The 21,947-nt window shown below is 43.6% G+C and overlaps 2 protein-coding genes across 4 annotated transcripts in view; both read left to right on the top strand.

The window, feature by feature from the left end:
- The window catches only part of ticrr (TopBP1-interacting, checkpoint, and replication regulator), a 115,194-nt gene extending 93,365 nt beyond the window's left edge, over positions 1–21,829 (top strand). For 2 of the 3 annotated variants that reach the window (XM_077517612.1, XM_077517611.1), the window contains 21 exons: positions 9,487–11,152; positions 11,298–11,535; positions 12,011–12,246; positions 12,514–12,751; positions 12,830–12,971; positions 13,049–13,173; positions 13,261–13,467; positions 14,191–14,336; positions 14,435–14,538; positions 14,633–14,729; positions 14,916–14,998; positions 15,735–15,965; positions 16,155–16,242; positions 16,723–16,795; positions 16,878–17,009; positions 17,101–17,191; positions 17,282–17,340; positions 17,412–17,689; positions 18,277–20,110; positions 20,584–20,718; positions 21,378–21,829. In XM_077517612.1, the coding sequence (XP_077373738.1) occupies positions 10,493–11,152; positions 11,298–11,535; positions 12,011–12,246; positions 12,514–12,751; positions 12,830–12,971; positions 13,049–13,173; positions 13,261–13,467; positions 14,191–14,336; positions 14,435–14,538; positions 14,633–14,729; positions 14,916–14,998; positions 15,735–15,965; positions 16,155–16,242; positions 16,723–16,795; positions 16,878–17,009; positions 17,101–17,191; positions 17,282–17,340; positions 17,412–17,689; positions 18,277–20,110; positions 20,584–20,718; positions 21,378–21,478 (5,298 nt within the window). In that variant the 5' untranslated portion in view covers positions 9,487–10,492 and the 3' untranslated portion in view covers positions 21,479–21,829. Of the gene's footprint in view, positions 1–7,567; positions 7,829–7,908; positions 8,050–9,486; positions 11,153–11,297; positions 11,536–12,010; positions 12,247–12,513; positions 12,752–12,829; positions 12,972–13,048; positions 13,174–13,260; positions 13,468–14,190; positions 14,337–14,434; positions 14,539–14,632; positions 14,730–14,915; positions 14,999–15,734; positions 15,966–16,154; positions 16,243–16,722; positions 16,796–16,877; positions 17,010–17,100; positions 17,192–17,281; positions 17,341–17,411; positions 17,690–18,276; positions 20,111–20,583; positions 20,719–21,377 lie in introns of those variants that run through there. The other variant, XM_077517610.1, reaches the window with a different exon arrangement.
- Positions 5,634–7,411, top strand: c3h11orf96 (chromosome 3 C11orf96 homolog). The gene has a single exon (XM_077517609.1). It carries the CDS (start codon positions 6,151–6,153, stop codon positions 6,526–6,528), a length of 378 nt encoding a protein of 125 aa, XP_077373735.1. The 5' UTR covers positions 5,634–6,150; the 3' UTR covers positions 6,529–7,411.
- Positions 21,830–21,947: the final 118 nt, after the last annotated feature.

Here is a 21,947-nt window from a genome sequence, read left to right as displayed (position 1 = left end):
AGCCTCCGATCCAGGTTGACATGTCCACAATCGGTGGCGTGTTTTGGAAAAAAGGATCAAGCGAGCTTCCCGGCAGCCCCAGACGTCGTTCCAAAAATCCAACAGCTGCCGCGCACAATCGGACGAGCCGCCGTTTACGGGAGCTCGATCGCCTCTGCCCGCCGACGGGATCCCAATTAGCTTTTCATCCGGGAACATTCCCGTCCGTTCCGTTTATCGTTTTGCCATCTGTTGCCTTGTGTATGAAATGTGCTTTTCAAATCTGCTGTGCAAGTGGAGATGTGGACAAGACGGGATCCCCATTAACATTGCCGGACTACTAACAACATACTCTAGCTTGAATGTTGTTAGATACGGTTTCATATCATTTTTTTATGACCTCCCATGATGAGCTTACTAACTTTGAAATTTCTTCATTTAATATTATAATTTGCATTTTTGAACACAAATATAGCTACTGTTTTACTGTTCATTACCGTCATTTTACTTGATTTAACACATACAGTACTGTCAAATGTACAAAAATGTAGTACTCGTACAACAGAATGTTTTTTTGTGTGTGTTTTGGATCACTTTAGTGCAAGTACAGGTCATGAAATTTCAGGGTCAACGAACAGCAGTTAGGGTATTGTTATTGCTGTCAATTGATCTTACCGTAAACCACGCCCACATGACCTAGTAAACCAATCAAGACGCAAGACGTCATGTCTGCGACGGCACGTGCGTTTTGCTGCGGACAAACAAAAGCAATCCAGCTCCCGGTAGTACATTGAGTGGTTGACCAAAGCCAAGAAAAAAAAGAAGAAAAAAAACAAGGCGTGAAGATACCCTTCAATAAAAAAAAACAAAAAACTGTAAAGCCCCCCCTTTGCTTGCTTTGAAGAGAAATCCTACAATTACCTGACCGAGAAATCACAAGGAAGATCTGACAACTTTGCCATTACAGCGCACGCTGTTTCGCTATAATCTTGTCGGAGGGAGTTGCATGTTGCGCAATGTGGGCGGGGGGAGGGGCGTGCCACGGTAAGGTCAGTTGTCAAAACGGGTCAAATTTGACCTGGCCTCCTTACCTTGACTCATTCACTGCCAGCATAGTTACGATTGATCTTTGACGTCTATAGTCGTCAATGGCAGTGGATGTGTTAAATAAATTCATGTAGACTTTACAAGACACTGGTTGTTCAACTCTCAATTGAAATGAAGTTGTTAGGTTTTTGTTGTTGTTGATGTTTACCACAGTGAGTCTTAAGTGGCGTGTGAAGTCACGCTGTGTTTTGCTGGGAAGCTTCTGTGAGAAAGAGCTGACCGATTGGGACCGGCGCAAAAGCGGTGGGATTGGACGCACCACCCCAACCAGAACCAGCAAGCACCCGCCTCCCCGCCCGTCTCGCATTGACACACGTTTTCTACTTGCAACTCATCGTTTTCAGAAGGTCGAACTTGCAGCTTGGATTTTTATTCTATTCGGGCATCAATTTGAAATTTTCCAGATTGCGTCATGCTGCCAGTCTGACTATTTTTGAAGACCAATTTGGGTTGCAAAGTAGCTTCATAGTGCATTACACGTGTGACCCTACAATCTATTGAGGTTTCTTTTTCCGACATTCGCGCCTGCCTGGTGAAAACTCGCTAATGTGACACGTCATCAGGCTACGATTGATTGTAAACACGCCAACAGATTCACATTTAGCAGAAAATCTCACATTGTGACTCAATCAAAACGGAGCATTGGTGTCTTTTGTAATGCAAAATTGCGCATAAAACATTTTCATTGGATTTTGCTCACTGACAAGCAATAGTAAAAGTTGTTTTGCATACTTCCCGCTCGACGAGTTTATAAATAACCCGTGTCCGCCTTTGGTATCTTACTGACTCAATTTTTTGGGGGGTGGAGGGGTTGTCCTCGCTTACTGCCATCTGGAAGCACCCTGGTGCATATCGGTTACAAACCAGAAAAGATCCAAAAGTAGGGCTGCTCGATTTATGAAGAAAATATTCATCAGGAATAATTTGGTAATAATTGAAATCATGATTAGGGTTAGGACAATCATTTTATTTATTGGCACAAAACAAGAAGATTTTTAAACATAAAAAAATATATAAAACAAATAACTTTCATTGGAACACTGATTATGGAAATATATAGATTTAAACAACTCAAAATTAGTATGAATAATCTTATATTTTCATTTACAATTGTGCCAATTTTGTAATAATAAAATAATTTGCAAGGCCCACAGAATGTTGTGTTCTATTGCTATAAAAACATGGAACCTCCCAAAAAAAAGTTTAGAGTCTCTTCTTTCATCTGGAAAAAAAAAAAGTATATTTCTATCTGCTTCCCGTTTTGCAGCAATTAGCATTAAAATATAATGTAAGTTTCATCATTATTCACAAATCTGTTTAGAACTGTGGGGAAAACAGCTTGTTGCAACATGGTCCTGGTTGATCTCTTATACTCTGCTGCCACCTGCCGGCCGTTTTTGTAACAGCTACCATTGCTTCCACCGTTCTCTTCAGATCAGAGGCTGCATCAATGCCTTTTGTATGCGGCAGCATTTAGAAAAAAAAAACAAAAAAAACGTATAAATACGTCTTTGGGACATTTATATGTTTTTGGGGGCAAATGACTTAATTGCACAGTCACATCCAAAAGTCCAACATTCGAACCCTAAGCTTGTGAGGCCGACACGCTAACCACTAGCCTCCCCGCGCTTTGATGAAATGCGACATTATTAATAAGCGTGCTACAAGATTCTAAAGATTTGTGACTTCCTGACTTGGGTCACCCCCCCCCCTTCCCCTCGCGTCTCCTCGCCCTTCCTCTTGACATTTTGGTTACCGTGGCGACCGAGGCGGCGGCGGGCACATTGTGCTCCGCTGTGGGGAATGTGGCCTGCGGTGCGTTCCTCACCTTTGCGCCCCCAGCAAAAAACCTGCATAGAAGCTTTTGCCTGGCCTGTTTTCTCAAGTGAGCGAGATTAGAAGAAAAATCATCAACATGTTTGTGGTGACTCGCCTTCGGTTTTGTGGATTAATTTACTGTTTTAACACAGTGGGCAGTCCATGCCGACGCTGTGTGCTGTGTAAATGTGTCCTTGCGCTGTAATTCAACACTGTGCACACACTGTGGCATTTACACACACACACACAAACAAACACGCACTAGCAAGTAGCGTCCATCGAGAACAACTATTATCACTTGCACTCTTAAACCCTTCGGATGCCCTTGTTTCATCATCATCATTAATACTATCATATAAAAACTCAATACTGACTGAAGGTCTGCATGGGGTCAATATAAAAAGATGAATTTGAGAAGAATTAGAAAGAAATAGAATCAAATGTATTGTCATTTCCTGTCAAGCCTGATGGGTCGCCAAATGCGTCCCAATTTTCTCAGTTGAAAAAGAACATTTTTCTCTGGATAACCCAAAAAATCGATTTCTTGCATTTTCCCACCATTTGACATCCGAGATTGCAAATTATGAACGCACTCGAAAATGTCATGTGATGTCACATGACTTGGCAGCTGTCGCAACTTTGGATGAACTTAAAATAGACGCAGGCCCGTAATAAAAGTTGCGCATATGACTTGCAACTAAAGAAGCGTGTTTGTTTGTGCGAGCGTGCGAGTAAGATGCAACACGCTGTCATCCCGCGCTTGTGTTACCGGCGACGTAAAAGCCATCACGTCATTGCCTAAGATTGTGACGGGGCGTGAGGTCACCCCTCGAATGTCACCTCGAGTGCAAGTGTTTGTCCACATTGCAATTTTCTTCATGGCAGGGAGGGAGCGAAAGAAATCCTGCTTGCGGCCTTAAATAAGCCTGACGGTTTGATAGCCGCGGGCAAAAATGTTTCGCGATATCACGGTGTTGCCATTCAATGTGTAAAATGTAAAATTTTTCAGTAAATAAACAACATTCTTGCCTTAAACGCACTTCATAGCTACATTAGAAAACATAACTAGAAAACAATTGAATTTTTCTATAAATAAATAAATAATATAATATAAAAATATATATAAACAATAAAACTAAAGAGTAAATGTAGCCTACGTATTAATTTCGCTGACGTTGAGTAGCTTCTCTGCTTTATGAAGTAACATCAGAGCACAAAGGAACTGATGCTAGCCATGCTAGTTAGCTGCCTTGCTAGCGTTTCTTTAGTGGCTATTTTCTTTTACAAATTGAAGACATGCTAACTCTTGTAGCTAGTTGTAAGCGTTCATTTTGAGACAGTGTTGTGGTAACATATAAACATCACCAATTAAATTTGTCTGAGTGATGACTGCAGCTCTTCTGTTTGTGAGAACAGTGAGATCATATTCAAGTATTTCCTTCTCTAAAGGGAGCCACTCTCAGTAAGCTCCTTTTGCGTATCCTTCCTCTACCTAGCTATGGTACCTTACTGAAAAATTCCCAAAAGAACAGATTTTTTTCTAAGTTGTCGAGCTCATTGACTCCTCGCACGAACGACGGCGTGCGGCGAGATCATGTCAACAACAACAACAACAAAAAATTGCCCATATACCTGTTAGCAAGTTTTAGCGGTTTTAAAACTGGGGCTTTTTAAAATCACAGTACACCTTGAAACCAGTAACCGATTCATACAAAGTACAGGTATGTTTTTGTTACATTAGGAGATTTCTTTTTTTTTTTTAACACAAGACTCTTGTGTTTTATAGGCTGGCGTTAGACAACGCATTCAAAAACGAACACACTATTTTCTCAAATATGGCCGATGACGGGGAATATATTGGTCTCTGAATCTGTTTTTGTTATTAATCCTTCCTGGTTGACGTTCCTCCATTTTGCTTCTCTCCTATTTTTTTCCACAATCGTCCTAAAAGTCTCAAGATCTTAACAACTTCCCCTCTCTCTATTTACGTTTTTAATGTTGTTCCATCTGAGAAGGGGGGGATAAAAATACGGATATCTACGGAAGAGGATTAGGGCCAGTGAAGAGAAAAGAAAGAAGGTTGTCAGGATTCTGATAACCGTGCTCTCGCAAGATGAATTCTCGCGGTATTTGTGAGTTCACAAACTGTACCAGTGACGGTTCGGATCAATCACAGAGCGACCTTGTGTTTGGGGGCGGGATATGCAGCTGTGACGAAACCAGGAAGCTTGCACCGACGCCGGTGCTAACAAACAAACCGAACATGGACGAATGGACGCTGCAATTAATTCTGTTCTCGTAGAATGACTCACCGTTTCCTTGTTGAACAGCGAGAGGCGCTTCGTGCATTTCTAGCTGGTAAGATGTTCGTGCTTTTCCCCCGTTCGGCAAGAACAAAGACGAAATTTTCACCCATGGTCGTGATTGGTTAAAACAAACAAGTAGACTGACGCATCGTCCAATCAGCTCGAATTATTGTACAGAATGTCCCGCCTTTTCCCGACCAAATTACCGTGGAGAGGTACCAGATGGATATTGCGGAGTAGATCCATCTGGTTCTGTTTTTTCCACATTCGTCCCAAAAGTCTCAAGATCCGAACAACTTTCCCTCTCTCTATTTACGTTTTTCAGGTTGTGGCATCTGAGAAGGTGGAGAGAAAAAAAATAACAAGCCTATTTTGACAAAGTAGAAAGTAGAAAATACGGATATCCATGGAAAGAGGATTAGGGCCAGTCAAGAGAAAAGAATAAAAGGTTGGCAGGATTCTGACTTTATTCTCAAATCTGTTGTTCAATGTATGAAATAAAAGTTACAAGTCATCAGAAAAGTAAATAAGTGAAGTACAGATACGGTATCTGACAAATATGCTCCAGTACAGTACCCAAGTGTTTGCACTTCATCCCGCCACTGTTATTTTGAGGGGGGTGACTGAATCGAGATACAGAGGCGGACCCGTGACCGGTAAAGGAGGAGGTGGGAAGTAGGTTGGACCGGACCAGCGGCAAATATGGAGTGTGAGAGAGGAAGAGGGTGGGCTGACGTGTTATAAAAGAGAGCTGGAGCTCAGAGCTGCATGAAGAGAAGGAAAACAAGACGGATCATTTCAGCCTCTCCAAGCTGACTTGTGTTGACCTTGCGCTTGCTGGACTTTCAAAGCGGATTGCCTGCTTTTTTCCCGCTTCTGAGGAAAAACGAACCCTGAAAGAAAAGTCCCGACGTTTGCTCCTGCATCCGCAAGTCACCCAATGGCTGCCGTGCGTCCGATGCTCACGGAGGCGTCCGGCTTCCACGTCCTCCCGGCTCACCTGATGGCCATGGAGGAGTTCCCCCAGCAGCTGCCCGTCCCCAAGGGCCCGTCCCGGGGCAAGGGTCGCTCCCGGCGGCCCCGTGAGGCCCGTTTCAAAACGCAGCCGGTCACCTTCGCCGAGATCGCCGAGGTGGTGGAGGAGGAAGGCTCGTCGCCGCTGGAGGAGGAGCGGGCGCGCCGCTCCTTCCTGCAGTCCCTGGAGAACCTGAGGAGGAGCACCCAGACCTTGCACTGCTCGCCGGGCGCTCGCCGCCAGTGCGCCCCGTCGCCCACGCAGGCCAGCATGGACTCCAGTGACTCGGACTCCACCCAGTGAAGGTTTTCTAAGGGGAGGTCGGCAGACAACAACTTGCGGTTGTTCTTGATGGAGCGCGGTTGAAGTGAACCAAACTGCGGCAAAGTCTGCTTTTCATCTCCACTAACATCAACGTGCAGATCCGTCAAGCGGCTTGTGCTGCGTTAGTAGCAGCAGGGGGCGCTGATTTCAACGTGTTTTCAACCGTATGCTGTTTAAGTTTCTTTGTACAAAGACAACGTAGACGTTGACCTCTGTGGTAATCAAAAGTGCGGTACATGAACGCCCTCTAGTGGCTTGCCCAAGAATCATTTGAAATGTTCAAATGCGCATAAATTAGTTACTTCAACTTTTTTTTGGTTTTCAATCCAGCATAGTTTAAGAAACCTAAATAGCATACGTCCAGCAAAGACAGAATAATCCTTGCTATTTGTTTTCAAATGTATTCCTTTTCTACTGTAGACTTGAAAAATGGTACATTGTGCTCTTTTTTTTTTTTTTTTTTAAAGGCACACCAGTGATATTTTGTTTTGTATTGATTTTTCTACTTCTAGAAAAGCAAAAATCATTATTACCACACCACTAATGTTGTAAATAGCACGACTAAGCGACACAGTGGCCTGGTCGTCACTGACGTGTTCAGAGGAGTTAACGCTCTTGGGAGTAAATGGAAATGTATGAAGAAAAGATTCCTTTCTAAAAAGAAAAAATGCATATATAAATATATATTTATTCTCTTCATTTGCTCATAACCAAATGTGGACTTTTTACTTTGCTCATGACTTGTGAAGTCGCATCGACTTTTCTAAGACGACTGTAAACCTTTCCACTCTGCTTTGTATTGAATATACTTTTTATGAAATACCATGTTTGTTATAAGTATTTTAATAAATATTTTCAAGTATTTGGAGTTTTCCGACTTGTTTTTTGTTGTTGTATCCTTGACGTACAATTACAACAATTAGCATAAAAGCTAACGCAGCTAGCATGTACTCTGAAGGGGGGAAAAAACAGGAGGGGAAAAAAACTTACATTAAAGATAGATTCAGAAATATTTATATGCTTCTGCCGCGCACCCAGGAGGAAGTTGTCAAACGGAAAAGTGGTTATTAATGTACATACAGTACACGTGCAAGGTTGTTAACGTCAACTGCTGCGTAATGCGTATTGACCCCTTCAAAGTTTGTAAACAATGTGACGCAATTTAAAGGGCGGGGCTTAGCTGGAGGCAAAAACACCTCAGTGGCGTGTGGTTGCTAAACGGTCAGCATATTTTCACAGAAAGTTCACGTCGGAAAGGACGCGGAAAACGGCCATTTATGTGAGTAAACTGATCATAATAGAATAGAATAAACAGACAACCAGTGATGTTTACTTCTTGCTGCACTTCGTTGCCTCCAGCGGTTGTTTTTGCCGTCCAGTAAACACCGTGGCGTCATCGTGACGTAGGCCATGAAGGGGTCCATATGTAAACGTTGTATGTTGACCTATTGACCCCGCGGTGCCTCGGCCGAGGCTGCTGACGCGCCGGCCGTCATTTCGGTAAGTGTTGTTGTGTTGTGAGTTCTCTGCTGGCATACCAACAAGCAGCCCACTTGCAGATGACACAACATTAAATATTTCAGATTCAAGAGGTGAATAAAAGACAAATCAATTTCATAGTTTTGTCATAACTTAACATTTAATAGTCTTGACTTGACTCATTCACTCCCACGTGTTTATTTCATGGAATCAGTTGACAAGAAATATCAATAGGTTTGTGTTTTGTTTTTGTTGGTTTGCATTACGTTACATTGTGTTATGCTACGTTTTTTTTTTATGTACGTGTGTAATCCAAATCTGTATAACAGTATGTTAACATGTGTTAACTGTTAACATTGCTGCTCACCTTCTTGTACAAAGCAGATCTCACTGACCCCTTAAAGGCAAGAGATGAAAATGTTGAGAGAAGTAGCATGACAGAACCCCGACCGAGATGACGTCCGCGTGACAAACGAGCAGCGTCGTCATTGGAAGTTGGAACAATCTGTACATTTTGTTCCACTAACAGACTGAAGGGCTGCAAAGCATTAAAGTGACTCTGCTGTAAAAATACTTGACTGTCTTCTTTTACGGCCTTTGTTATTTCCTGCTGCAAATTGGGCTTTGACGGCACCAGTGTGAGTCAGCGACTACTGAGGTTTCTGATGCTTTAGAAGACAAGTAAACACGTCGCGTCACGCCTCCTGGAATTGCGGAAAAGTTGCCAACCAATTTTGATGCTTTTTTTTTTTTTTTTTTTTTAACTATAATGCCACAAAGAATCATCTATAAGTCCTTCACGTTAAATCAATGTACTCATTGCAAATATATTTAAATGTGACTTCTTCAAAGTACATCAGATCCACTTTTAGAAACGTGTTTGTGTGCTCCCAAAGTGAGCAAAAACAGAAAGGAAATGCCTCGTTTTGTTTGAAGATGTCACGTTCGCAGCGAGGACATTCTGGTCCAGCCAGGGATTTATTTTTGGTCCGTAATCACAACAGACGTCACTGCCTTGTCATTTTCATCTCATTACCGAGTTTGATACGTGATGTAAAGAATAATACCGCTGAGGACAATGTTTGCTTTGAACGGAGAAGCTCGGTGATTATACTTGCCGAATAGAGAACAAAAAGGGGACACACTCACCTTGTAATTGAATTTTAATGACTTCCATCATTTTTATTCATAGGCTTGTCTGATTAGCGTCCATTAAGATGTGCATGAAAGCTCTATATCAACTCATTGTAGCGAACTAGGCAAGAATGTATATGCCGACAAACGCCTACAAAACAAATTCAATATTGTTTTTCCATTATAGGTAAAAACGGGTAAATATGTCAATATTAATTCCCATAGAATTAACTTATAAAAACAACAATGACATTTAAAAAATAAATAAATAAATAAATACACAGTTTGGCATTGCTGACCTACATCCCGTTGCCATGTTTTCAGGGAAAGGCCACGTGAGAATCAGCAAGTGGAGAAAAACATTGGACGTCTCCTCCTTTCACCCCTTTCTTGTTTATTTTCTACAAGCTCTTCATCTCCCCCTGCTGCTGAAGAAAAAAATAATAATTATGGACGCTCAATAGTGTATTTATGTCAACTGACTTTATCGGGATAAATTATTATTATTATTTTTTTATTTTTGTTTTTAAAGGTAATTAATATCCAAGTTAACTGTGAACTATGTGAATGTGGCCCCTCGCATCCTTCTATTTTCGTAAGTAACCTTTGCATTAAAAGGTTTTCTAATCTACTACATGGACTGTATTCATAATGTTCCCAAATAATTACAATATTTAAAACTGAATAGTAGTCGTAATGTTACGTCACAACGTTTTGTATTTAAAAGTTAAAGACGGGGAGGTGCCTGCAGCCCCTCATTTGGCCCCACAGCGTCAATGCCAACGTGACAGATGGTAGATGCAACCAATCACACTTTGGCAGGGGACATCTGGCGAATCGCTACATTGTAACTCACAACTTTGAACCAATGAGGTTAGCGCTGGTAACACATTCGGCCAATAACCTTCGAGGGGGCGGGCTCTCGTTCAAGGACCGCGAACGGTTAAGACTACGAGGATGAGAAAATGGCGAGCATGGAGTGGCCACGATATTGACGCTTTTGTTAATTTGAAACATTTTTCGTGGCACTTATGGAACTAAAGCGAGATTATTTGGACTATGTTCTTTGAAAGACCGACAAATGTTGGACTTGTGAACCTGTAACGGTAGAAAATGTCAAAGTGAGTCGCGGTAAATGATGTTAGCTCGCTCGCTAGCGACCATGAAGAGTTGACATTAGATTCGCACTTTCGCTAAAGTCTTTTACACTAAATGGCGGACATACTCGTACCGAGAATGATTTGATTTGAGAAGTGACGGCTCGCTGGGCACAGTTATATTCTGACTTGATTTAATGGCGTGTCGTCGAAGATAATAGCTGTTTGACGGAATGGCTTTACACAACCTAGTTTTTGTCGTCGACGTGGATTACGGAGATCAACAATCGAGCGATCAGCTAGAAGCCAGAAATCATCTCTTAAAACGTGCGATTTTGCACATTTTGCTGCACTTCGGCTACAAGTATGGCTTCGACAAAGTGCGCTGGGGCTACAAATTCTTCCAGTCCAAAACCGGCCGAGGTGCCAGCCTCATAACGAGGGGCTCGGACTTCAAGGAGCTCCGCCACAAAACATTTGAGGACTTCATTGTGGAATTTGATGCCAAGTTTGACGGGAGAGATAAACAATGCGCGTCCCGGCATTACAACCAATCTGCCTCGGTGCAAAACGCCCTCAAAGAAATCCTGCTCGACTTCCAGTGGGACCGACCAGACATCACCTCTCCCACCAAGCTGTCCCTGAGACCCAGGAAGACGAGCCGAGCTGCACATGTACCAGATGAAGACCATCTTGCAAACCATGCGAAAAATGTGGTGTTTATTGTGGCAGAGTGTCCACGAAGCTGGACACAACTGGTGGACTACCTCTGCGTGAGGAAGCTTGACGTGCATATGGATGTGTCTGAACATATTCTATCCAAGAGCATCCAGGACATGCTGCTTCAGAGGCAGGTTGCCTTGCACTGGGTGGACAGTACATCACATGGAAATGTAAGTAACCAGCGTACAGAGGATATAAAACAGTTGTCCAAACTTTTTCTTCCTCAGTTGGTGATAGGCTGCAATGCATCTGAACCTGAGTTGCTCCTTGAGATATAGTGAACATATTATCATCATCATCATGTCTTCATTGCAGATGGTGCAATGTGGTGACCAGTTGGGCTTTGACAAATTAGCACAGGTCTTGGCGTTGGCATGTGGCAAAGTGATCCCAGCAGTCGCACTGCTGAACCGCCGCTGCACCCCGAAGACGGACTGCGGCATCGGGAGTGAGAGTTTCCCATTCCGGTCCAGTCTTGAATATTTGCTGTGTTCTGAAAGCGAGTACCGCCTTGCTTTTCCCGTCTTGGAGGCCACTCTGCGACTAGACACGGGTAAATATGTTTTGTGACTCTGACTCTATTTGGGGAATGTTTTATTTCTGTTTGGGATAAAACGTCAACCTGCGTAAACCAGATTGGCACACAATAGAGCACAGACCTCCGCCATGGCCAACAACAAGCCTAAAAAACATTTCAAAATTTAGAGCAACATCAAATTGTACACTTTCATTGAAAGCCACCCTCTTCATATTCTTGATTTTGGGTTTATTGTTTGTGAATGAATTCCTCACATTGGCTAATAAAACAAATTGTTAACAACAAAATAAGACCTTGTAGCCGAAACTATTTGGATTTTTGCTGAACTCTGGCTGGTCTTTCATGTACTCCATTGCTCTACCTAGGCACAAAATAGATTAATTACAGTGTTCAATTCTGGAAAGAAAAAAAAAATAAATCATGTTAAAATTGTAACCAAAATGTAAAAACACAATGGCACAGTCTGATCTGCGCTCTTCTTCCCATTCAGGTGATGTTGTCCAGAGTTGTGCTGTGACTCTCGAGCCGGTGACCCGCAGACAGGGGCCTCCCCTCGCCCCGGGCGTGGAAGTGTGTCTGAAGGGTGTGCTGCAGGGCTGGGATGCCTCATCACTGTCGCGCACCTCCACGGAGTCATGGCTGCTTCAATGCCCCAACACTAGCGAGCAAGGTGCTGCTACCTTCCAGCGCACTCTAATAGAGCTGTCTGCTCATTCGCTGCACATGGTGAGCAATCAAATTCTGTATTTTTACTGTCTGATTCCACACATTGGTGTCTTATGTGTCTGCCTTTCGGGCGCAGAATTTAAAGATGCAAAATCAGACACCGCATTTTTTTATTTTTTTTTTTCCATCAACTCCTCCCTGAAAGTTTCGTAGACACAGTCTTGAGTTACACCCAGTTAAGTTTGCACCTGTTTTTGTAAATAAGAACATGCGTCACTTTGAAATCTAATTGTCTAATCATTTCTGCTTGTTTCCCCCCCTCCCCAGTTTGCTGAGGTGTGCCATAACGGCCGGTCGTCCTCGGCCGTCCTCTCCCCTCTGTCCAGCTCTTCTGCTCTGCTCACCGTCCTCCAGCCCGCCACCACTCAGCACCAGCACTTTAGCAACACCGACATCATTTCCACCTCCAGCACAGCTGAAATCTCGGCTGACCTTCCGGAAGTCGTCAGAAGCGTGCTGGGCGTCGTATATGACATGATGGAGCAAGAAGATGACGGCTCTGATGGTGAAGGAGATTGAATGTATTGAGAACAAGTACAAACGTTCAGCTAATTTAATGTTTGCTGTTACTTTTCTCGCTCAGAGCAACCAAATGTTCCTTATGTGGTTCCCGAGTGGGCCCAGCAGGAACTCGGTCACTGCTCACCGAGAGTCGGGTTGTTGGAGACTTGGTTTCCTCATTCGGATCACTCGGGAGTCACTTCCCATTTAATGGAGTCATTCAGGTAAGGAGAACAAAACGCTCGTGCATATTGTTACACCGGCTTCAACTTTTATGCTGTTTTATCTCCGACTTTGTCAGGTTGCTTCATGCAGCGCCTGACCAAAGGGAGGAAGAGGAGCTTCTCTTCCAGACAGAGCTGATCAGCGATCTGGCAGATCTGTATCAGTTGTCAAAGGGCGCCGATAACAAGAGGGGCAAGAAACGTATGCCTTTCAAATCGATTCAGTTCGCATGTAGGCACAGCCAAATGTGACTTCTTCTTCTTTTTTTTTTTTTTTCGTCCTCTCCAGGAGGCACACAGCGCACACCGGTCAAGCAGAAGATGAAGACCATGAGCCGCTCGTTGCAGATGCTCAACGTGGCGCGACTCAACGCGAAGGCCCAGAAGAGCCAAGCTGACGCCGAGCCGGCGGCCACGTCGGAGGGGAAAGCGGCAGAGAGGCCGGCAAAGAGACGCTGGAGTGACAAGAACAAAAGCGAAAGAGTCGACGTCGTCAGTCAGTATCTCTGTCGATACAAAACACCGTCACGTACAACTCTTAATTACAATTTATACCTAAAACGTTTTAACAAACATTACTTAAAAAAAATAAATGCAAATGTGTTGGACCGAAAGGTTAAATACTACTTAAGTTTGCAGTGATTATTTTACTTATTACTCAAGTTGAGAATCACTGGACTAAAGAATAATGAAGTTATGGTATAAGACGCTACCGTATGTATTCTATATGGACCTTTGTTTCAGTTTTAAAAATATATACTGTAAAGATTATTAAGCCTGGCTAATTCAAGTTAATTGCAAGGACCAAAAAAAAAAAAAAATCCTAATTTTTGTGGAAGTTGATGCATGCTAATGTTCTGGGGAAACAACCTTCGTGGGGGATAGAGACTAAAAAAAATGAATTTATTGGCAACCCCCGAAAAATAATAAAATAATTTTCTATAGGTGTCAAGAGATGATGAGACTGATGATGACTAATTTTTTATTTATTTATATTTTTTTTTGGCACAAAGGTGCCGCAATATGGCGCCTAAGTCATACTTTTATATTAATTCAGGCTTTGGATTTATCACAAAAAAATTAAAAAAACATTTTAAATTTGGGATTTCATATTTAAAGCCTCACATCCCAGCCCATTATTTAAGATAATGCAAGGGAAAGACATCAGGTATGCAACATGTCATCCTAATTCACGTAATGTATCTAATTCCTTTGTCAGCCTTCGCCAGTACAGCCGAGTTGTTGTCCCACGTGCAATCCATCTATGAGAAGAGCATAGCCGAGAGAGACGCAGCTCTCCTCGCTGGTGGTCAACAGCTTTTAACTGCAGTCAAAACTTTCCACGTGGCACAATCTGAGCCCCAGGTGAGATGTCTTTTTATTTCTTTTACACCATTTTGACAACTAGTTGTGAGTGAAATCTTTGCTCGGTTGCTCTCGCGTAATGTGCGTTTCGCTTGCAGGCCAAGACGACCATTCAGTTTTCCCAGCAGCACCTTCTCAAGAGCAGCACATCCATCAGGCAGGCGTACGGCTCCGCAGCTGATGTGGAGAGCAAAGTTCGAGAGTGAGTGTCGCAATCGCGCGAATGCAACAATCTGAAGAAGAATTCATCCACTGTTCATTTTTAGACGCTTGCAATTCACATTTGTCCCCACTAGGTGTCAGCTCCAGGCGCTGCTCAGGCTGGAATTATGCAGACTTTTCTCCCTGGAGGAGGAGGCTGATGTTCTGGATGCTGAACAGATGGCAGAGGAGGTATTGAATAGACATAACGGTTACATAATCATGCAGCTATGACATTAGAGCTTCGCAACACCTTTTTTTCACCCCCAAAAATAGTCATGGCTGCGTTACTGAATATAATCAAATACTCTCACGGACTTATCATGTCACTTAATCGATTGATTCTGATTACTCATGCAAAATTTGTTTGTTCTTAAGGTTGCTGAGATGCTCAGAATTATATCCCTGACAAAAGACCCAGCATGCCTTGCAAGGTTCCTTGAAGATGAAGTGCTACCAGTGTAAGCGTTTCAAGAATCTTGCGATTGTCGTTTCCTCCTCCATACGTCTACAATTCGGGGTTTAAGAAACACTTTAGATATTTTAAATGTTTTTAACTCATTTGCTCCCAATAACGTGTAAATACGTTTTTTAATGTTCTAAGTGTCCCAAAGACGTATTTATACGTTTTGTTTTTTTGTGTTTTTTATGCTAGAGCATACAGAAGGCTTTGATGCAGCCTCTCAACTGCAAAGAACGGTTGCAGAAATGGTAGTTATTACACAAACGGCCAGCAGGTGGCAGCAGAGAAAAGATCAACCAGGGCCATGTAGAAAAAAAACACTCAATTACTTACAATTTTGAATAGATTTGTGAAAACTGATGAAACTTAGCTCTCTTCTAATGCTAATTGCTGCAAAACGGAAGCAGATAGAAACATACTTTTTTTTCCTGATGAAAGAAGAGACTTTAATCTTTCTTTTGATATGTTCCATACTTTTATAGCAATAGAACACAATATTCTGTGGGCCTTGCAAAATCAGTCAAAATCCAGTAAAACAGCCGGGAGCGAACGGGATTGCGAAATGTGAAAATGGCTGGGAGCGAATGAGTTAAAAGGGGGGGGTTGAAATCCGCGGGTGTCGATCCGCGAATATGCGGGTTCATCGATCATCAGTCATTATTGGATTGTAGCACGGTAGAAACCGGCGTTTGTTTGAGAAAGATTTTTAACCGAACCCGTTTCCTTTTTCCCAGGTTCTTGACAGCCATCCCGAGGGTCCTTGCCGACATTTACAACAGCTTGGGCACGCAGCTCCCCGAGGCTTTGGTGGCCGTCCTTCCCGCGGACTTCTTCAGCGACGAGTCGCTCGCCAAGGACAGCGTTTCCCCGTCGGCCTCCTCGCCCCGCCTCTCCGCACACGGCTCGCTTTCCAACTGTAGCGATCGCCTCCTGGACCTGCGTCATCGCTCTGCTAGCAAGAGGAGGTAAGAACGGGGGGGGTTATGTTGTTCATTCATCCTTGTTTAATTTAGCCACCTTGTATATTGCATTTGACATATTTTCGGAATGATATTTTGACAGCCTTCGCCTTCTAACTTGAATTATCATTAAACGGACCTCGAACATGTTTGACATTCTGTAAGAGTTCAAGCACTGTGTTTTGTTGTTGTTAGGAGCGGGGTGCTGACTCGTCATTGCAGTATGAGCGAATCCTCGCAGAGTCTACGTCAGATTCAGATGCCTAAAAGGGCAACACGAGCCGTAAGACCAACCTAGACAATTCATCATAAACTCTAATCAAACTCTAATGCGTGGAATCTGCCCTTTGGTATTTATTTTTGATTTTCTTTTTTTTTTGTATTTATTTATTTCATTTGTTTATTGAACATATAAACAAGTAGTAGAAAATAAAACGAAAGATTTGAAAGAGGAAATGAGAACCTTATACAGTCATCATTAGTCACGGTTTACATGCTTTTAAACATTTTTTTTTTTAAATTCAGCAAGTGACTCACATCTTTTCAGATCATTTCCAAAATTAGTCCACAAATTAACACCTTTTACAGAAACCCACCTTTGCTTAATATTGTTATTTATTTATTTTTGTAGACACTTGTTCCCCTTATATCATAAGGACCGTCTCTAATTTCAAACAGCTTCTGAGTACTGTGGCAAAGTAAATTATTGTGCACTTTGTACATTATTTTTTAACTCCCTTCCATTTTATTCTGTTTCCATTAGTCCAAACCAAAAATCTTTACAGCTCAGGAGAAACCAGTTGCAGTATCACAACCTCAAAAGCAACAAGCACACGGTAAGATTTGCTGCTTATAAAAATTTTGAGACATACTTAATATGCAAAGTTGTCAGATTGTCTGTTTCTGATTTTGCCTCAGAAGTTACCAAGGTGAGAAGAAACCTGTTCAACGAAGAGGTTGTCTCTCCGTCAAAGAGGAGCAAACTCGCACGGAGCCAGTCGGTCTCCGCCGTGGAGGGACTGAAACGTAAACGATCTCACAAGTCTGACGGTGAAAATCCGAACCAATCTGAGAGTTTAACGCAAATTTTGTTGCAGCTCTACAATAACCAAATTGATTATTGTAATCGTTTGTTCTTCAGAGAGGCACAGACTCATAACCAACAAAGTGTGTGAGACGCCCCACCACAAGCAGGTGTCCAATCGGCTGCTTTATCGACAAAAAATGGGCCGGTAAGCAATTGACCTTATTTGGTTCAAAGTTTTATTTTCTATGCCCATTTCGACTGCTACATTTCACGTCACTTTGTGTTGTATCCGTAGAAACTCCATCCTGAGTGAGGATTGTGTTGTGGAAGAGTCACCAGTAAAACCAGCGGAAGGTATGAAATTCAACCCTTGAGCTTAATGAGAAATACGCCATTTCAATGTTGCTGTTTTTTTTTTTTGGCAGAGGTCAGAAGGAGCCCGAGGATTAAGGGTTTTGCCAGGAGACACTCAAACAGCTTTTATTCAAGTGCCCAACCGCGTTCCCGCAACCTGGAGAGGGCGCTGTCCGCCTCGCAGCTCCCGCTCAGCGAAGGCAAGATCACGGACGTTAACGTCAAAAAAATTCGGTCTCCCGTGAGGCTTCTTTTTGGGGCCGCCCAGTCTCCCGGTCGTCCTTCCGCTTCGACGGGGTCAACCCAGACCAGCAGGACTCGGCTGTCTACAGACTCCAGTGTCTTTGAGGTCAGTACTTTTAGTACCTTCACTTAGGAGTTTATTCCATTCCGAGTCCTCACTCGTACCTCAAAACATTTTTATACATTATTATTGTGTTCTATTGCTATAAAAACATAGAGCCTACCAAAAGAAAGATTAGCATCTCTTCTTTTATCAGGGAGAAAAGTATATTTCTTTCTGTTTCCGTTTTGCAGGAATTAGCATTAGAATATAGCTAAGTTTAACCACAAATCTGTTTAAAACAGTGGGGAAAAGTGTTTTTTACAACATGGCCCTGGTTGATCTCTTATACTCTGCTGCCACCGGCTGGCCGTTTTTATAATAACTAACATTGCTTCAAGTATTTTCTTCAGTTCAGAGGCTGCATCAAAGCCTTCTGTCTGCTCTAGCATAAAAAAAAAAACGTGTAAATACGTCTTTGGGAGGAAATTAGTTAATCTATTTGAGCTTTCCCAAAAACACGCACAACAAATGTATTTTTTATTGTATTTTACTTTATAAAAACATACATTAATAACAAAATTACTTTGTACAACTATTTAGAAAAAAAATCTTTGTAACATCGTCCACCAATGTCTTCTTATCCTGTGTAGAGTCCCAACAAGACACCGGAAAAGACGCACAGAAAATGCAGAGGAGCCGATTTTGGGAACCGAACTCCTGGAACACCAAGAACCCCCCAAACTCCAACTTCTTCCAGGCTGCGTGTTCTGCCTGGCGTAGAACACGCAACCATTGGACAACTGGGCATGGCCCTGAGGGGAAGTCCTTTCAGATCTCCTGCCAGCAAGACCTTGGTGGTGGAGACGCCCACCAAGCAAAGTCCTCTGACGAGCCCGCTGAAGGGAATTCTCAGGACTCCCCTCAAGACTTTGGAATCAACATCCAAGACTCCCAAAAAGACAGTCACTTGGTCTCCGTCCCCACGGAAGAAATGCGTTGCATCTCGGAGTTCACCCAGATTGTTGAAGACGCCCGACAAGTTCAACAGCCTGCCGAAAAGCCCCAGCGAGAAAACTGAGACTTTCGAGACCCCCGAGAAGACGAGTCCACCACCACAAACCTTTTCTTGTCGGGTAAACCTAGTAAGGATTTCACCGGATGCAACAAATGACCTGAGACCTTCTCAAATTTCACCAACCCAACAACAGGGTCCTTTATCCAAAGCCACCGCCAGACCTCGCACCAGGACACCCAGTCCAGTTCACCAAATGGCTACTCGGTCCGGACGAACACCCGGTAAAAATCCAAAGACTGCCACCCCCAGTAAGCAAACTCCAGTGGACCAAACAGTCACGTCTCCAAATACGTCACCAACAAACACAAGATCTGGACAAGTTGCTAGAACCATTCGAAAGAACTCAAGCGGTGCCTCAAATAAAGAATCTGTTTTCCTTCTGGAAAGCAACGAGCAGACGGATGAGACAACGGCCGCAAGTGTTCAAACGTCTCAAACTGAGACCAGTTCTCAATTGGATTCTCAGCTGCTGGACTCCTCGCAGCTCAACTCCACCACGGACGACAGCAATGACATCGTGGACGTGTCGGTGGTGAAGACGCAGTTTAGCGGCGGCCTCAAGATGAATATCAGCTTTTCCCGCAAGTCTTCCAGATCCAATGAAGACGTTTTGGTAGAGGCCCCATCCTCCAGAGGTACGCCCGCTCGCAGCTACGGCTTCCGACAGACGCCCGACCGCCAGCAGCGGGAGGCGGCCGCGCGTTTGGGCTACACTAGCGAATTCCCGAAGGTCTCGACCCCCAGAGGACCAACGAGACAGACAAAATGCTCGGGTACGCCACAATCCGCTTCCTATCACGTCGAAATGGAAATGCAGACGTCCGGGATACCCAAACTCAAATTCAAACGGACGGATTCCGTCAACCTCGACGATGTCGGCGCTGACGACGGCCCTCGACTGGGCGCTCACAGCCCTTCAGTTGCTGGGAAAACATCCCAGCTGGACAGCCCCTTGCCGTTAGTCCCGAGACACCGAGACCCCGCTTGCGTCTCGCCGTCCGTCTGCACGCACGCCACGCCCGCCAAAGGCGGAGTGGTTCAGACCCACATCTGCCAGTCGTACACCCCGACGCGCCATCCCGCGGGAACCGCGTCGCCCGTGGCGATAGCGGACATCTTCCCGCTGTCGCCTTCCCCTCAGAGCGTCGGGAAGGTGACCCCGGACAACCTGAACGGCTGGCGCCGAAGGAAACGAGCCCACGCGGGGGCCGGCGGGGGCAGAGACCCCCGCCGGAAGGGCGATCCGATAGAGGAGGCGGAGCTCGGAGTGAGCAGGTTGTCGGACGGGGAGGACCTCGACGAAATCGGCGGAAAAACCGCGGGCCAAGTTTTGACGTCTCCTTCACGTCCCGAGGATCAAGACGAGGATGAAATGATGTGGACAGACGCTGGTGGAGACGTCCCGTCCAGTAAGCTGCTCCTGAACCCTCACATTATATTTTTGTGTATTATGGCACTCAAGCTCCGCCTTTCAAAGACTTGCACACTCAAAGTCATAGACACCACAGTAGAACGATGGTGACGCCCAAATTGACAAAAATAATTCCTGCCTTTCACAAATAAGTTTAATAACACAAAATTATTTTTAGCTAATAAGTAACTGGGTAATCAATAAAATACAGGATTGTAAAGAAAATGCGGTAGCTGCAACCCACACCTAATTTGGGCATAAGAGCTTTGCCGCCATCTAGTGGCAGCCACAGGCAATTACAAATATTTGTGGGGGGATTTTCCCTGTTCATGGCATAGCACAGGCCATATCCACAATTAACTGGCCTTCAGTGTAAAGCAACGATTATTTTTGAAGTAATACATTTAAGAGAAATTTTATAAACTGCTGCCGTTTTATTTATTTATTTTTATTTTATTTTTTCCCGAGCAGTAGCCACACCTCCCAGCTCAGTGGTGAGGAAGCCGGTCACGGCCAGCGGGATTCTGGCCCTCACTCAGTCTCCGTTGCTGTTCAAGGGAAAGCCCGCTTCCACCAGCGGCAGGAGGACGACGCCTCGCTTTAAAGGTAAGACCTTTTAGGTTGCGTAGGCGTATCGATCATCTATCGGCAGTTTATTACGATATCGATATATCGTCACACTCCTATTCTGAACAACTCAATTGGGGAAAAAAAAGGGGAAGTATAAAACTGAACTTTTTTTTTTTTTTTTTAACTTCCCTCTGGAAAAGATACTTTAAATGTGGTTGCACAAGTTTTCACACCCTCTTACAGTTGGGTAGGTGGCTGTTTACCAAATTGGCTAATTACACTTAAGATCAAGTTCAATGCCAGTTAACATATTGCCACCATCTAAAGTGGTACGGATTAATCCCAAATAAACTTCTCGCGTTTGCTTTCTAGCACAAGCTTGAAAGTTTTTGCACTCACACTGTCTGATATTTGGCACCGAAACAAACAGGAACTATGCCCCAATCACAAACATACTCAATCGGCTATTAGTCAGCATGGTTGCGTAAGATTACTGCATACAGAAATCAATCTATTATTGTATAAATTTCACATCAAAAACAGCGCTGCGTATTTGCGTACGCCATAAAAAAATTGTCAAAGCTTGCATTTTATTTCAAAATACCAAAACGCAAAAACGGTGATTCCTGCAGTTTTGCTTTTAACATGAATTAAACGGCGGGATTTAGAATCTTGTCTTGTGTGCACCCTTGAAGACGAATTGGCAGCCGAGAGGAGGATGGAAGCGGACGCGGAGGGCTCGCCCTTCGGCCCGCCCACCAGACGCTCGTGCAGCAGGAAGCGGCTGCTTCACTGACGTGGCCAGAGGTGAAGCGCGCAACACTTCTCCCCTTTGCCCATCGCAGGCTTTTTGAAGCCAACACTTCAAACGTCTTGCGCATGAATGTACCATCTGTCCACCATTTAGTTTTTAAAAATCTCCAGCGCTAAAAGCTTTTTAAAAATCTGCAACTATTTTCTTGTAATTCTGTGTAAAGTTACCATCAATTCTTGGCATCGTCTTCTGTTGTTTATTTATTTATTTGTTGTTGTTGTTTTTCCAAAAGACAAAACTGATTTTAAAACAAAGGGAATGATTGAAGCTTTTTTTTATTCGTCATGTAAATACTCTACAAAATTGTAAATAAATGCTGGTTTTCACAATCAATTTGCTGACGATGCTTTGTCTCTTTTACTAGTTTGATGTGCAAATATCTTTCCTATTGATGATTCACGATAGCTGCCGTATAACAGCTGGTGTAACAAAATGTATATCACTTAAACTG

This window comes from Festucalex cinctus, chromosome 3, assembly GCF_051991245.1.
Source record: "Festucalex cinctus isolate MCC-2025b chromosome 3, RoL_Fcin_1.0, whole genome shotgun sequence".
NCBI classification, from domain to species: Eukaryota; Metazoa; Chordata; class Actinopteri; order Syngnathiformes; family Syngnathidae; genus Festucalex; species Festucalex cinctus.
Note: the sequence above shows the minus strand (reverse complement) of the source record. Positions and strands in the feature narration are given on the sequence as shown.

What these genes read in the sequence shown, in the direction of transcription:
- c3h11orf96 (XM_077517609.1), top strand. Translation starts at nt 6,151, where the DNA reads ATGGCTGCCGTGCGTCCGATGCTCACGGAGGCGTCCGGCTTCCACGTC.